Raw genomic sequence first — 17,121 nt, 5'->3', positions numbered from 1 at the left:
CTGAGTTGGCCTTGGTCAAGAGATGGTAGAGCGGAGGCTCTGGAGCTCTAGAGGCAAGCAACCTGGAGTTGGTTTCTGGCTCTGCCACTTAGAAGGTAGGAAACCTTAAGCAAGTCACTCAACCTCTCTGTGCCTCAAATTGCCCATCTGTAAAATGGGGACAACAATGATGTCCACTTGCTATTATGAGCATGAACTGACATACAAAGTGCATAGAGGAATGCTTGGTCTATAATCAGTGCTTCACTTACGTTATGTCGCTGGAACTCACTGCATTGGAATGACTGCCCCTCCAAGGAGGTGAGATGGAGGAGTAGAATAAAGTGAGCAAAACCAAAATAAATAGACAACAGATTTCCTCTGTCCCTGTCCCTCAGTGGCCCCAGCTGTGTCCCAGATGCAACCTTTCTTCCAGGAAGAATTTCCCAAAATACTATGAGGTCAGGATTGGGCCACTTATAACACTGTCTCATGTTTGAGATGCGAAAACAGACCAAATGGGTTACACAGCTTATCCAAGGTCACAGCATAAGACCAAGAAAGAGCCAAAGGGATGTGCAAGATGTGGTCACCTAGCCCTGCTGTAGCCAAAAAATACCTCTAATGATTGACAGCCATCCCCTCCAGCCCCTCCCATATACTCTTGTGAACCCAAAGCCCAGCATCTTTCCTCCTGGCCTATACCTAGACACACCACTGCATATAGTCCTGACTCAAGCCTCCCACATCATTCACTCTGTGAAAATACTATTCCATGGACAAATGACTGCATTTCCGAATGCTGTTCCCTTGGCAATTTTTTCAGTATACCTGATAGACAGGCTCAGTGGCCTGTACCCATGAGCACATGTCCAAACAGCTCCAACAGAAAGTACAGGGGGAAACAGCTGTGCACACCCCATGGTAAGCTGCAGCCCTGTGCCATAAGCTAGCTGTCCACCAACCCAAGCCCACTTTCCTCCAAAGCCGGGCCAGCTATCACCTGCTCCATAAGGCTGCCCAGTCACTCCTGCCCATCTTGGGTCAGCAGCCCTGCTCAGAGCCCTCCAGCAGCTCCTCCACTGCCTCGTGCTGGAAGTCCCTGGAGAATGTCAGCCGTTTGTGCAGTGTGTCAAAGGTGCGAGCTGTGTCACCAACAACCCATAGCTGCTGATGAAGAATCACCACTCACTTACCATTTACTTCCTGATACTTAAATTAGAGGAGGTTCAAAGCTATCCCTGTAATGACATCTCTCTCATCTGTGTTCTGAGACCCTGTCTTGAGTAGGAGAGAAAAGAATCGGGTAATAGCTTAGACACCAAGTTTCATGCACCTCCAGTAGCCTATCTACTCCGTACACTAATTACAGTCTCTGTCATTCCTGGTTTATCTTTTCTTTCTATTTTTTAGCCACAATAAAAGTTTATTTCTCTCTTACGCTACATGTCCCCAGAAGGTCAGCTGTGACTTTGCTCCCATCATCTTCCCAACAAGACTCCAGCTAATGAAGCAGCCTCCATCTGGAACAGTAACATCCTTTGCCCCACAGCAGAGAAAAAGAGACATAGTAGGCCCCACACAGACTCTGAAAGCATATTCTAAGAAGAAACACAGGATAGACATAGAAAGATAGAGAGAGAGAGAGAGAGAGAGATAAAGAGATAGAGAGATATACACAATTCAACCACTTAAATGTACAATTCAAAAGTTTTTCATATATTCACAGAGTTGTTAATCAACTTTAGTATACTGACGATCAATTTTATATTTTCATCATGATAATGATCAATTTTAGAATCAAACTGGTCAATTTTAGAATATCCATTTTAGATGATGATCAATTTTAGAATATTTTCATCACCTCCGAGAGAAACCCCATAACCAATATATTCCTAACTTGTCTTAATCATAGGAGATTATAAGCTATGAAGGCATTCTTTTATGCCCATGAGAACATGGCATAAGTGTCATATGTCACATCTGGAATCATATTCTTTTTAATTTTACTTTTGTAATTGTCATAGGATCATTGTACATATTTATGGGGTACACAGTGAAGTTTCAATACATATACTGTATAGTGATCAGATCAGTGTAATTAGTATACCCATCATCTCAAACATTTAGCATTTCTTTGTGTTGGGGACATTCAGTATCCTCCTTCCAGCTATTTGAAACTACACATTATTGTTAACCATAGTTATCCCACAGTGCTATAGAACACTATGTCTACAGACATAGGACCCTGAACATGCCCAGTCTCATCTGGAATCATATTTCCTTTAATGGCCTAGGCCTACCAGGTGCAAATCATGCATCCCAGCCACCACACGCTTCTCTCCAGGACGTCTTTGGAAAAGGTTCTTAATCCAGAATCCAAGGGAAGTCTGCAAGCCCCTAAAAATTTCCAAGAGATGGTATATGTATGTGTGTATTGGCTTTTTATGAGGAGAAAGTCTATAGCTTTCATCCCATTCTCAACAGATTTTTGAAAAACTAGAAACCCCTGTCCTGACTCTGTCAAGGTCCCGTGTTCCCTAAATAAATGGTAAGCTTTGAGGACAGGAACCACATCTTGTCTACTGATAAATCTTCTGCAGCATGAAGCACTTTGGGGAAAAACATAGAAGACTTGATGGATACTTCAGTGCATACTATCCAGCTGCATACCAAGAGGGTTACTGTCACACTGTTATTATTCTAAAGAATAATAACAGCAATCTCCACTAACATATATTGGGTTCTTGTTATGGGCCATTCTCCTCAATGCTTCATATACATTAATTCATTTAATCTTGCTAACAACCATATTACTCCCATTTTCCAAAAGAGGAGATTAAGGCACAGATATGTTAGGTAACTTGCCCAAGATATACCGACATATGTGATAAAGCCAGAATCAAATATCAGGCCATGTGGTTCAAGAGCACATACTCTCAACTATTTATCGAAATAACTGAATTAGTGATGAGGGTGGGTTAGAGGCAATAGCTTAAGCAGGAGATTTGATGGAAGTTCTGAGCAAGAAGAACTGAATGAGAAGAAAGCTACATTGTACATTTTTGTATTACACCTCAGCAGGGTGATACTGTGATATGATTCTTTACTATTTATATTTGTACATTCCAATAATAAAAGTGATTTTCATGTAATATTTGCCTATATGCCCTTCTTTTTTTTTTTTTTTTTTCTTGAGACAGAGTCTTGCTGGGTCACCAGGCTGGAGTCCAGTGGACCAATTTCAGCTCACTGCAACCTCTGCCTCCCAGGTTCAAGCGATTCTCCTGCCTCAGCCTCCCAAGTAGCTGGGACTACAGGCACGTGCCACCAAGCCCAGCTAATTTTTGTATTTTTAGTAGAGATGGGGTTTCACCATGTTGGCCAGGATGGTCTTGATCTCTTGACCTCATGATCCACATGTCTCGGCCTCCCAAAGTGCTAGGAGTATAGGCATGAGCCACTGCGCCCAGTCCATATGTCTCTTCTTTTAAACAGGGCTACAATGGTTTTTGCCATACATAGAAGTCTGAGGATCTCTGGCTAGATAAGACCCAAGGAAAGTAGACAGGATAAATATGATGGGAGGAATGTCACACAGAGGGTACGAAGGCCCAGATTCTAATCCTGGCTCAGCTCTTACAAATGGGGATCTTGGTCAGAATTTTTCTCCACTCAAGACATCCCTCTTGTCATCCAGAAAATGATCAAGTCAGACTAGAGTCACTTGTACATGCAACAAATCACTACTGATCACTTGGCATATGACAGGCATTGTTCTCAGTGCTGGAGATACAACAGGTAAAAGTTCTGGCTCCATGGAAGTTTACATTCCAGTGCAGGAGACAGAGTATGAACTCAAACAAATAGCTGAATGAGATACTTGCAGATGATCACTAGTAATAAAGGCAAAGGAAATGATTAAGCCACATGACAGAATAAAATGTGATATATTTGTAAGGAGAAGGAAGGCCACAAAGTTTGAGCAGTCAGAGGAGGCCTTGCTAAGAAAGTAGAATTTGAGTGAATGATGAAAAGGGGCCAGCCATGCCAAGATCCAGAGCAGGGTATCTGTCTGGGTCAGATGGGTAAATAGGGACAAAAATTCCAATGTGGGAATGAGCTTGGCACATTTAAGGGACTGAAAAGGCTCATAAGGAGGCAGCAGAGAGAAGAAGGGGAAAAGTGCAAGACAATTAGAGAGGGAGAAAGAAACTATCCATGTGAGTACTATGGCCGTGGAAAGGGGCTTAGCTTTTATTGTAAGTAATGCAAGAAGTAATTGGAGGGCTTTAAGCAGCTGAGTGGCATGATTGGATTTATATGTTTAAAATATCACTCTGGCTGGGCTAAATGCTCCAATTAAAAGACACAGACTGTCAAATTGGATAAAGAATCAAGACCCATCAGTGTGCTGTATTCAGGAGACCCATCTCACATGCAGAGACACACATAGGCTCAAAATAAAGGGATGGAGGAAGATCTACCAAGCAAATGGAAAACAAAAAAAGGCAGGGGTTGCAATCCTAGTCTCTGATAAAACAGACTTTAAATCAACAAAGATCAAGAGACAAAGAAGGCCATTACATAACGGTAAAGGAATCAATTCAACAAGAAGAGCTAACTATCCTAAATATATATGCACCCAATACAGGAGCACCCAGATTCATAAAGTAAGTCCTTAGAGACCTACAAAGAGACTTAGACTCCCACACAATAATAATGGGAGACTTTAACGTCCCACTCTCAACATTAGACAGATCAACAAGACAGAAAGTTAACAAGGATATCCAGGAATTGAACTCAGCTCTGCATCAAGCAGACCTAATAGACATCTATGGAACTCTCTGCCCCAAATCAACAGAATATACATTCTTCTCAGCACCACATCGCACTTATTCCAAAATTGACCACATAGTTGGAAGTAAAGCACTCCTCAGCAAATATAAAAGAACAGAAATTATAACAAACTGCCTCTCAGACCACAGTGCCATCAAACTAGAACTCAGAATTAAGAAACTCAATCAAAACCGCTCAACTACATGGAAACTGAACAACCCGCTCCTGAATGACTAGTGGGTACATAACAAAATGAAGGCAGAAATAAAGATGTTCTTTGAAACCAATGAGAACAAAGACACAACATACCAGAATCTCTGGGACACATTTAAAGCAGCGTGTAGAGGGAAATTTATAGTACTAAATGCCCACAAGAGAAAGCAGGAAAGATCTAAAATGGACACCCTAACATCACAATTAAAAGAACTAGAGAAGCAAGAGCAAACACATTCGAAAGCTAGCAGAAGGCAAGAAATACCTGAGATCAGAGCAGAACTGAAGGAGATAGAGATATAAAAACCCCTTCAAATAATCAATGAATTCAGGAACTGGTTTTTTGAAAAGATCAACAAAATTGATAGACTGCTAGCAAGACTAATAAAGAAGAAAAGAGAGAAGAATCAAATAGTCGCAATAAAAAATGATAAAAGGGGTATCACCACTGATCCCACAGAAATACAAACTACCATCAGAGAATACTATAAACACCTCTACTCAAATAAACTAGAAAATCTAGAAGAAATGGATAAATTCCTGGACACATACACTCTCCCAAGACTAAACCAGGAAGAAGTTGAATCCCTGAATAGATCAATAACAGGCTCTGAAATTGAGGCAATAATAGCCTCAATTTATAATAGCCTACCAATAATAGACTATCAATAGGCAATAATAGCCTACCAACCAAAAAAAGTACAGGACCAGATGAATTCACAGTCGAATTCTACCAGAGGTACAAGGAGGAACTGGTACCATTCCTTCTGAAAATATTCCAATCAATAGAAAAAGAGGGAATCCTCCCTGACTCATTTTATGAGGCCAGCATCATCCTGATACCAAAGCCTGGCAGAGACACAACAAAAAAAAAGAGAATTTTAGACCAATATCCCTGATGAACATTGATGCAAAAATCCTCAATAAAATACTGGCAAACCGAATCCAGCAGCACATCAAAAAGCTTATCCACCATGATCAAGTGGGCTTCATCCCTGGGATGCAAGGCTGGTTCAACATACGCAAATCAATAAATGTAACCCATCATATAAACAGAACCAAAGACAAAAACCACATGATTATCTCAATACATGCAGCAAAGGCCTTTGACAAAATTCAACAGCCCTTCATACTAAAAACTCTCAATAAATTCGGTATTGATGGGATGTATCTCAAAATAATAAGAGCTACTTATGACAAACCCACAGCCAATATCATACTGAATGGGCAAAAACTGGAAGCATTCCCTTTGAAAACTGGCACAAGACAGGGATGCCCTCTCTCACCACTCCTGTTCAACATAGTGTTGGAAGTTCTGGCCAGGGCAATCAGGCAGGAGAAAGAAATAAAGGGTATTCAATTAGGAAAAGAGGAAGTCAAATTGTCCCTGTTTGCAGATGACATGATTGTATATTTTAAAAACCCCATCATCTCAGTCCAAAATCTCCTTAAGCTGATAATCAACTTCAGCAAAGTCTCAGGATACAAAATCAATGTGTAAAACTCACAAGCATTCTTATACACAAATAACAGACTAACAGAGAGCCAAATCATGAGTGAACTCCCATTCACAATTGCTTCAAAGAGAATAAAATACCTAGGAATCCAACTTACAAGGGATGTGAAGGACCTCTTAAAGGAGAACTACAAACCACTGCTCAACGAAATAAAAGAGGACACAAACAAATGGAAGAACATTCCATGTTCATGGATAGGAGGAATCAATATTGTGAAAACGGCCATACTGCCCAAGGTTATTTATAGATTCAATGCCATCCCCATCAAGCTACCAATGACTTTCTTCACAGAATTGGAAAAAACTACTTTAAAGTTCATATGGAACCAAAAAAGAGCCCGCATTGCCAAGACAATCCTAAGCCAAAAGAACAAAGCTGGAGGAATCACGCTACCTGACTTCAAACTATACTACAAAGATACAGTAAACAAAACAGCATGGTACTGGTACCAAAACAGAGATATAGACCAATGGAACAGAACAGAGCCCTCAGAAATAATACCACACATCTGCAACCATCTGATCTTTGACAAACCTGACAAAAACAAGAAATGGGGAAAGGATTCCCTATTTAATAAATGGTGCTGGGAAAACTAGCTAGCCATATGTAGAAATCTGAAACTGGATCCCTTCCTTACACTTTATACAAAAATTAATTCGAGATGGATTAAAGACTTAAATGTTAGACCTAAAACCATAAAAACCCTAGAAGAAAACCTAGGCAGTACCATTCAGGACATAGGCATGGGCAAGGACTTCATGTCTAAAACACCAAAAGCAATGGCAACAAAAGCCAAAATTGACAAATGGGATCTAATTAAAGAGCTTCTGCACAGCAAAAGAAACTACCATCAGAGTGAACAGGCAACCTACAGAATGGGAGAAAATTTTTGCAATCTACTCATCTGACAAAGGGCTAATATCCAGAATCTATGAAGAACTCAAACAAATTTACTAGAAAAAAACAACCCCATCAAAAAGTGGGTGAAGGATATGAACAGACACTTCTCAAAAGAAGACACTTATGAGGCCAACAGACACATGAAAAAATGCTCATCATCACTGGCCATCAGAGAAATGCAAATCAAAACCACAATGAGATACCATCTCACACCAGTTAGGATGGCGATCATTAAAAAGTCAGAAAACAACAGATGCTGGAGAGGATGGGGAGAAATAGGAACACTTTTACGCTGTTGGTGGGACTGTAAACTAGTTCAACCATTGTGAAAGACAATGTGGCAATTCCTCAAGGATCTAGAACTAGAAATACCATTTGACTCAGCCATCCCATGACTGGGTATATACCCAAAGGATTATAAATCATGCTGCTATAAAGACACATGCACACATATGTTTATTGCGGCACTATTCACAATAGCAAAGACTTGGAACCAACCCAAATGTCTATCAGTGATAGACTGGATTAGGAAAATGTTGCACATATACACCATGGAATACTATGCAGCCATAAAAAAGGATGAGTTCATGTCCTTTGTAGGGACATGGATGAAGCTGGAAACCATCATTATTCTCAGCAAACTATCGCAAGGACAAAAAACCAAACACTGCATGTTCTCATTCATAGGTTGGAATTGAACTATGAGAACACTTGGACACAGGAATGGGGACATCACACACCGGGGCCTGTCGTGGGGTGGGGGGAGGGGGGAGGGATAGCATTAGGAGATATACCTAATGTAAATGACGAGTTAATGGGTGCAGCATACCAACATGGCACATGTATACATATGTAACAAACCTGCACGTTGTGCACATGTACCCTAGAATTTAAAGGATAAAAAAAAAGAAAAGAAAAATGCAAGACGCCTAGTTAAATTTCAATTTCAAATAAACAACAAGTAATTGTAAAATAAATAAATAAATAAAATATCACTCTAGCAACTGTGTTGACAATGAAATGTAGCAGACAAAAGTGAAGGCCTGGAAAACCTAAGTTAGAAGGTTACTGTCACAGTGTCAGAGGAGAGGATGATGACTTGGACCAAGACAATAGACATGCGGATGGAAGGGGTAAATAAGCAGATGGATACAAAATATTTTACGAAATTTATTAAACAATGTCAGAAGAAGTCAATGTCAATGTCAGTAAAAGAAAGAGAGGCATCAAGAATGTCTCCCAAGGTTTTGGCCTGAGCAATTTGATGGATGGTACCACTTACAAGCACAAGAAGCATTGAGGAAGAAGAGGCTGGGAGGAAGGGCTTGGTATGAAATCAAGAATCCCGTCTTGGCCAACTCGGGCATGCAAGTAAGCAGTTTGATATGGGAAGCTAAAGGGCAGGGATAGGAATACAAATTTGGGAGCTGGTTCTAAGGACCCCTCAAGCTTTGACTATCTATGATTCTACACAATTGGAGACCAACATGTGTAGGGAGGAACTCTTTAATAATAGCAAAAAATATATATTGAGTCTTTCCTACTACATTGTCTTAAGCACTTTCCAGGGGTTGTCTTATTTAAGGCTAAGAACAATCCTATGAAGTAGGAACTCTTACTTTCCTTTCAAACCTCGGAGAAGTTCAATAACCTGCCTACGGTCAACAGCAGGAAGTGAAAGATCTAGGATTTGAACCCTGATCTTTCTATCTTCAAAGCCCACGCTCCTCATTGTCAGCTACCCAGCATTTCATGGCTAACTCCTCCACAAAGAACAGAAGAAGAGGATACTTGTGGAGAAGCAGTGAGGGAGACCAGTGTGCCAGTTGCCAATCCTTTTGGGACTTGGAGAAAAGTCTCAGTGCAGAGGTAAGGGGGCAGGCAGAAAAGCAAAAATTTACTGAGATACTATCTACACGTCATCTTGAAACTCAGAATCTGGGATTATTTCAAGGAGAAAGGATATTGAGTAATTTATAATATGTAATAAATCCATATCACCATTTTTTCACCCCAATAATCTCAAGAGAAATGTATTACATATGGAGTCAGTGTCCTAAAAGGGTAGGGACCCTGGCCACCTCTTCTTTTCCTATCCACCCAGCATCGCTGACTTCCTCTCCTTGCAAACATAATACAGTTGATACAATCATGCTCAAATCAGGACATTCTCCATCTTTCACCCTACTCTGGCGACTGACACTCCCAGCTAAAGATTGAGTGCGCGTTTGCTTCCAAAAGAAGGAGAAATAACTTAGTCCGGCATCTAGAGCTTTTTGGAAAAGAGCAAGAAATGGAGCCCAAGAGAGATCCCACCACAATCAACTCTAGGGATTAAATAAATTCTCTTGGCTTGCTGGAATCTTACATTAAATATTCTTGGAAATAAGTAGGCCATAGGCTAATGCTAAGAAATCCTTTGTAATAAAGATACTCAGGTTGTAATGTAACTGTCATTATAGGATTTGACCTGAATAGAAAGAGGAACTAAACAGAGCTTTCTCAACAGAGCTCTTTGAGGATGGATCGTGCTGAATCCCCAGGGGGAAAGAGCAGCTCTTTCACGGAACTTTAAAGATGCCCACCCCTCCTATAAGAAGTTCTTGCTGTGAAAACCAGAGAGACAAAACGCTCCTGGAATGTAAAAAGGTACACGGACTTCAGATTCAAAGGATTTAGAGTCCACATCCTGATTGTTCCACTAACTTACTGTGTAACCTTAGGAGAACTCAGTTATAACTTCTGAGTTTCAGTGTTTGCATCTATGAAATGGGGAGAGAGGACTCCTAACTTAGAGCTACTGTGGGGAGTAAGTGAGCTTATATTTGCCAATGCACCAGGCACAGTTCTTGGCACACAGGAAGTTCTCAACCAGTATTAGCCTTTCCCTCTTCTTTTCTGATACCAGCAGTTCTATGTGGTTTTCTAAACACAGTAATGACTAGCAAAGCATAGTAACTTTTTAAATTGCTTCTGTGAAAAAACATTGCCCCTTCTGGCCCATGAGCTATAGTGGAAAGATTCCTGGAAAGAGAATCAGAGGACTTAGGTGCAGTTCTACTCTGCTACTTACAAATCAGAGCCTCTCTGAGCCTATCTTCTGTGCTGTAAAATAAAGCTGCCTACCATATCCCTGCCCCCAGGATGGTTATGAGAATTCAATGAGATAATGTATGGAAAAGCACTTTGAAAACCATAAAGAGCTCTATGATGAAAGTAAGTACCATTGTTTGAGTGCAGCTCATAGACAGACATCTACATTTTTCATGTATGGGATCCCAGACTGTGGCGATCCAGTCTGTATGAGCCATATCAGAGAAAACACACCCCATAAAGGGAAAGAGGGGCTGGTTGCAGAAGCGGGGCTCAGAGGACTCCAAGAACAACCCAAGTTCAATAATGCTGGTGGACAAGATCTCTACTCAGGTGGAAATAAATAAAGTTGCCGGCTCATCAGTTACAATTGCTTAGGTCCTTTGTGAAACTGACAGCATCTACAGAGAAGTCTACATACAGTCTAGAGCAAGTGAGGATAAATGGAGAGAATAGAGAACTCATCCGGATTTATTCATCAGTGTACAATGAAGAAAGACGCTGGAGAATATGAGTATTCCAGTCACCAGAGAAGTGGGCTCCACTGTGAGACTGAAATTCAGCTTTTCCAGGACAAAGAAGTGGTTAGAGTACCCATCAAGGTTACCTAACCCCTTCTTTTTGATTCTATCATCACCACCAGCAATAATAACTTTAATTACTATCATTACTAGCAACTGTCCTCTCTGAACGCTCACTATTTGCTGGGCACTGGACTGAGAGCTGTATGTGCCTCTTATCATTTAATCTTGACCACATCCCATCCCTCAAATAGACACTATTATTATGCCCACTTTTCAGATTGGCATATAGCTATTCCAATTATCAATCTCAGAAATCCATATCCTTAAAAATCCTTAATCCAAAATTCTTAGGATCAGAGAAGGGATACGAGGGTGGAGAATATTCCCATCTCTCAAAAATGGGCTTCCCTTGATGTGTATTCATCCATATCTCATTTTCCACAGTCTACAAAAGGTGGAGAAAACTGAAACAGTCAAGAAAAGATGGTCAGTCACTCATAAACCATGAAGTAGGGCCCAAGAGTCCTAATCTCCAGCCTACCATGTAGCAGACAACTTGGCCAAAACTTTGTCAATTCATTTTCTACCATGAGGAAGAATTACACTGATTAATGCACCGGTAGCTTAGGGATGGGAGACAGTTCAACCAATCAGAACAATTTGGACAATTTGACATCAGTACTAGAGGCAATGATATCACTTCCTACTTCTTATTTTGTACAGAGGAGAGACGAAAAGATTTCTCAGCCATCACCTCCCCGCCTCCAAAAAAAAAAAAGCCGCCAAGCCAGGGCTCGGCAATTAGTGTTGGAGTAAGTGATCATCTTGTGATTGCTCAGCTGGGGCCAGAAGACTTGTAAATGCATTTAGAGGACAGAAATAGAAGATGTTGTGAGACAGCAGAGAAACCTGGCCCAGTTGCCAGGAGAAAATGTCCCAAAGCTGCCGGGAAATTTACTCAATTGGAAATTTGATGTGTGTCTTCATAAATAAGAAAAGTTAATAAATAAAACCCGTGGATGAAGCCAGTGCCTATGCCTCACCCTATTGACTCATCTCTCTGTGACCCCCAGGCTCCTCTGGGCATCCCACTGTGCCTATCAGAGCCACTTGACTGGATGCTGACTTTCTTGAACGAGGTTGAGCACCCTGACTTGCCCCTAATGCACAGCCAGACTCAAATTAGGGGTGAACTAATGGTCATCCATCCTTCTCAGTAATCCCCCTGTAACCAATAGCAAGTACTTTGGCAAGTGTGTGTCCAGGAGAAATGTGGCCAATCTGTCCAGGAGAAAACAGGGCCCAAGGTCATGGGCAGGTTCAACGGTATCCTTGGATCCTACTCCAACTAGGTCCTCCTACCCACAAAGCCTTGGGAATCTTGCAAACCTCCACAAGCCTCTAACACTGCCACCACTCAGCAGACCCAGATCATTCCAAAAGAGACAATGGGTCACAGCCCTCTTCCAGGATCCTTAAGGGCAAGCCAAAGACATGCTCTGGTACAACCCACTTTAGAGACACCTGCAGCCCAAGATGCAACCCTGCTCCCACTCCAGAGCCTGGGTCCTGAAGCTTCTCCATCTCCCTAAGAGCTGCAGGGACACCATACCCTAGAAGGCTCTGGAACCTGAACACCCAGTCCCTGTCCTCAAAGAGAAGAGGGTTTCTCTCACACCGACAGCGTCCCTCCCCCAAATATGACCTCACACCACAAGCTGGCACTCTATGTGGCACATTCTGCTCATGGAAGTAGTTTCGTTTGGCCCATGGAGTTGAAGGGTCTTGTTTTTAGTTGGCAGCATTTAAAACTTGAGTTGTTTCATGGAATCTCTAAGTCTTCTGGAAACAAGTCTGACCACACCAGGCCCCACCTCCATGTGGCAGCAGTCAGGTGGAACTGATGACTGGTTGCCTCTTTGGAGGGAACACATGACCCCACCTGGTCCACCATGGGCATTTGGCTTTGTGACCCTTGTATTAATTACTATGAAAACAGAGCCTTCTCAGATGTCAAAAACTTTTTCCCTTGGGATGTTTTACAGTGAAACTCAAACCCCCAATAAAATAAACACCTGGAACATCTGGTCCAAGACCCTCCTCTGGTCCCAGCTATGCCTCCAGCTGCAAAGAACGCATATCAGGAGACTCTCACCACAGACGCTACCCTGGGGCAAGGGGCAACAGCTACATTAGACAGCTGAAAGGGAGGTCTCAGTCCCCTGGAGCTGATACATCTGGCCCTGAGCAGTGGCCATAGAGCCTGCTATTTCCAGAGAGAGAAAAGAAAGCTCCACAGAAAGCAGAGGTGGCCATACTGATAAACAAATATTTATCAAGCATTCACTATGTGCTTGGGAAAACACACAGAGCCTGGGGGTAAGGTCAGGACCCCCCAGAAAAGAAAAAATAACTCCTCCACCAGGATTCACTGTGATCTCTTCCCTTTCCCCACCTCCCCTACCCTCCACTTCCCACAGCTCCCCTGGATGTTCTGCTCCTGTGCATGCAATTTCTCTCCAGCCCAGCTGCCCTTCCAAATGCAATAAAATAAAATAAACACCTGGAACTTCTGGAGCAAAGTGCTCAGTCAGTGAAACTTCTAAGTGGCCGCAGGAAAGACTAGCCCAAGGCACACCACTTCTCCACTTTCTCCCCAAAGGCAATAGATCCCTCCCCACCTGGTTCCTGCAGAGCCTCTACTCTTTGGGAATATGCCCAGTGGATGTCCGAGATGGCCACTCTCCTTGGAGTTGACCCAGACAACAAGCACCCCTCTACAGGTGCAGCAGGTTGGCACTTCCCCTAATCACTCACCCCAGGCTTCCTTTCATGCCCACTTTCTCCTCAGGAAATGGCAGTCCTCAATTAAATCCCAAAGTCTATCTGCCCAGAACTGGGCTTAGAGAGGAAGCATCAACTCTTGTGATTCTATCTCCACTAGGGAAAGGGGAAAGACAGGGTGAAGGAGGCACAGACAGACAGGAACCCCCACCCATAACCACCTGACCTCTAGCTTGTCCCAAACAAAGCTGTGTGACTTTATACAGGTGTTTCCACTTCTCTGAGCTTTTCCCCACTGAACCCAGAATCTATTTAGACATAACACTGGCTATTAGCCATGCTTTCTTTCATCTTGCAACCCCCAAGTCCTAACACACATACACACTCTTATGGGCCTATGTATGGTCTCAGAAGTGTAGTATTCACATTACATACGAGTAGAATTCCCTATCATTTACATTCCCATAAAGTTGCAAGTTTCATCATGAAAGTGAACAAACTTGGGTGTCAGGAGACTGACTCTCCCTCTCAGCCCCTAGTCCTAGATTTTTCCTTCTGACAGGAACCTCAGAGATCATCAAACCCAAAATAATACTTTCAAGAGGCAAAATTGGAAGCCCAAGAAAGTTCAAAACCTCGCCCAAGAGCTCCTGGAGGCAAAGCCAGGTCTAGACCTCAGGTCTCCAGCTTCACTGCCCCGAGAGTCTCTGCCATGTGCCCCCCAATCCCTGCAGCCCAGCTCTACTCACATGTAACGCAAGTGGGGGTTCTTGGCAAAGGCTCTGGGCTGAATGCTCCGAAGTCCTGAGTTCCTGATGGTCCTAGACAGAGAGAAAAAGAGGATCAGCAGAGCTGAAGTGGCAGAGGGATGTCTGCTCTGGGCTGAGGCTGGCAGGGGGTGAGGCTAAGGCTGGCCCTGCAGCCGCCCTGTGGGTCATCTGCACCTCTTCATTGCCAGTCATTACAGGTGGCCCGCTGGGGTGCTCAGTGGAGGCATCTGGGCTCACTTGCCCCGGGGCCCTGTGTGAGGCTGGGAGGTCAGGGGTCATACTGGCAGCTGCCCTCCATCCATCCTGGCCAGTGGGTAAGGACCAGGGCTTCTGCTGGTCCAGTGATGGCAGGGCTGCAGCCCTCTTTGTTCCTTGTCCCTCTCCCCATTCCAGGTCCCCACAGTCACTAGCACTGACATCCAAGGGAGGAGGTAGCTGAGAAATCTCATACTCCATGGGGCTCATCAGTCAAGCATAAGGCTAGGGAAAGGACACTCACCCAGCATGCCTGGGATCCAGGCCTGCCTTGAAACCCTACCTTCAACATGGGAATTCACGCAACCCCCTTGCCTCTCTAGACTAGGGTGAAACAAAGGGGTGTGAAGAGATGGCCTTTGAAGCCTCTGGTGTCCCCTAAGTGTATGCTGCCAACTCTACCAAAAGAAGACCCAGCAGGGGAAGCACCAATGGCAGCCTTGCTGTGCCCCTCACTCCACCCCAGAAGGCAGACCAGGCGACACCCGCCCCTTCCACAGGGAAAGACCTTTCTGTGGCCGGGTGCACTCACAGATTTTGGAGTCCGGTGTAGAGCTCCATGTCCACGGCATTGAGCGTGTGAAGACTGCGCCAGTTCTCTATGTGTCTGTAGGGGAGGAGGAAAGGTAAGGGTCACTAGATGCAACAGAAATGGGGCTGGCTTTGGAGCCACAGAGACCTGGGTTTGGATCCCTGATGAGCTAATTGACAGCCAGGCCTTTTGTCAAGTCACCAAATAAATCTGAGCCTCAGTTTCTTCCTCTATATGGTGAGGTTCACACTGTCTGCCTGATGGAGTTGTTGAGAGAATTAACTGGATTCATTGGTTCCAAGTTCCTGGCCCATGGATTGTGTTGAATCACCATCAGCTCCAAAAAGATGCTATTTAAAGACATGAAGTTCAATCTCCCCGCTTGCCTTCCTAACTCAGTTTTCCTCTGTTCCCTTTCTTTCTTTTTCCTATTCAGAATTTCCTAAGGGCTGGCCCTTTTTTTTTTTTTTTTTTTTTTCCTTAGTTATTGCCCATAAAGACAATACAAATGATATGGCTTAAAAAAAGGAGGGGGTGGCTGGCTGGCCAGCAGGCATAGCCAAGGAGGGACACACACCTACTTCCAGCATCACCAGGGTCTAGACCCTGGAAGCCGTCTTTGGGTGACCCACAGCCCAATCCCTCCTGGAGCTCAAGAAAACCAATGGCTTGATTGGGTGGAGTTGACTCCAGAGAGTGGGGCCACCTAAGTATCCTGGAGTCACTAGGGTGTCATGGAAAGAATGGGAACCTGGCAGTCGAGGACACAAACTCTATCTTCATCTGAGACTTCAGGACCCAGTGACTCTGAGCCAGTGCTTCCACCTCTCTGGGTCTCGAATGTCTTCATTTGTAAAAGAGGAGAGTTGCACTGGATCAGCAGTTTCTCCCCTTTTCATCATGAAGATCTCCTTTCAGAACTTTGCCCCAAGAGATCCCATGTTTAAGGGGTTTATGTCTAGCCAGCACACTACATCTATTAAGTGCTAGTTAATTAATCTTCTTGGATTTATTAATCAGAGATATAAATCACTGTTAACCAGAGCTTTTTATCAACAGACACAAACCCATGCTAACTGATCCAGTGCATACATTCCAGCCCAAAGCAAAGAAACTCAATACGCTGTCAGCATGAGAAGGTTTGTCATGGGTATGGATCTGATTTCTGGGTTTATTATTTTTATATTGATGAAATTCCAGAAATAAACACCCCTCATTAATGCTTTTGGGGTCCCCAGGTTGAGAACCATTATGCTATTGATTATCAAAGCCCTTTGCAGCTGTAAAGGTGTATGAAAGATGCCCATTCGTACATACCTGCGATCCCAAGAGGCACCAAAGAATCTCAGGAAAAGGCCTTCCACTGCCCACCCCTTCCTCCCAGGATTTTACTCTGATCAGTGGCCATGAAGTCTAAGTACCATCTTAGTGAAGAGTGCAGAGAGGTGACAGCTCATCCTGGGACAGAACTAACCCAGGCACACCCTGTCCAGAAAAGTGACAGCCACCTTCCCCAGACGTCTCCTCCCCAGCACCACCACACCCGTAGCTCTGCCATCTGCCACCAAGTCGAGTGAGAGCCAGCAAGGCAGCAGGACTATGGCTGCCAGGGCCTCTGGAAGCATTTCAGAGCCACACGGTGACAAGGTATGCTGAGAACCTGTTTTGTACCACATTCTCTCAAAGTCCCTGCTGAGCAGCCAGAGACACTGGCA

The 17,121-nt window shown here is 43.5% G+C and overlaps 1 protein-coding gene across 12 annotated transcripts in view; it reads right to left on the bottom strand.

The window, feature by feature from the left end:
* Window positions 1-17,121, bottom strand: part of NTRK3 (neurotrophic receptor tyrosine kinase 3) — a 385,221-nt gene that overhangs the window by 300,360 nt on the left and 67,740 nt on the right. For all 12 annotated transcript variants that reach the window (XM_025392723.1, XM_025392719.1, XM_025392717.1 and 9 more), the window contains 2 exons: window positions 15,407-15,481; window positions 14,599-14,670 (listed from right to left, as the gene is read on the bottom strand). In XM_025392723.1, the coding sequence (XP_025248508.1) occupies window positions 14,599-14,670; window positions 15,407-15,481 (147 nt within the window). The remainder of the gene's footprint in view (window positions 1-14,598; window positions 14,671-15,406; window positions 15,482-17,121) is intronic.

The sequence above is a fragment of the Theropithecus gelada genome, chromosome 7b (genome assembly GCF_003255815.1).
Source record: "Theropithecus gelada isolate Dixy chromosome 7b, Tgel_1.0, whole genome shotgun sequence".
In the NCBI taxonomy this organism is placed as follows: domain Eukaryota; kingdom Metazoa; phylum Chordata; class Mammalia; order Primates; family Cercopithecidae; genus Theropithecus; species Theropithecus gelada.
The sequence above is the reverse complement of the archived record's forward strand: the minus strand, read 5'-3'. Positions and strand labels throughout refer to the sequence as shown.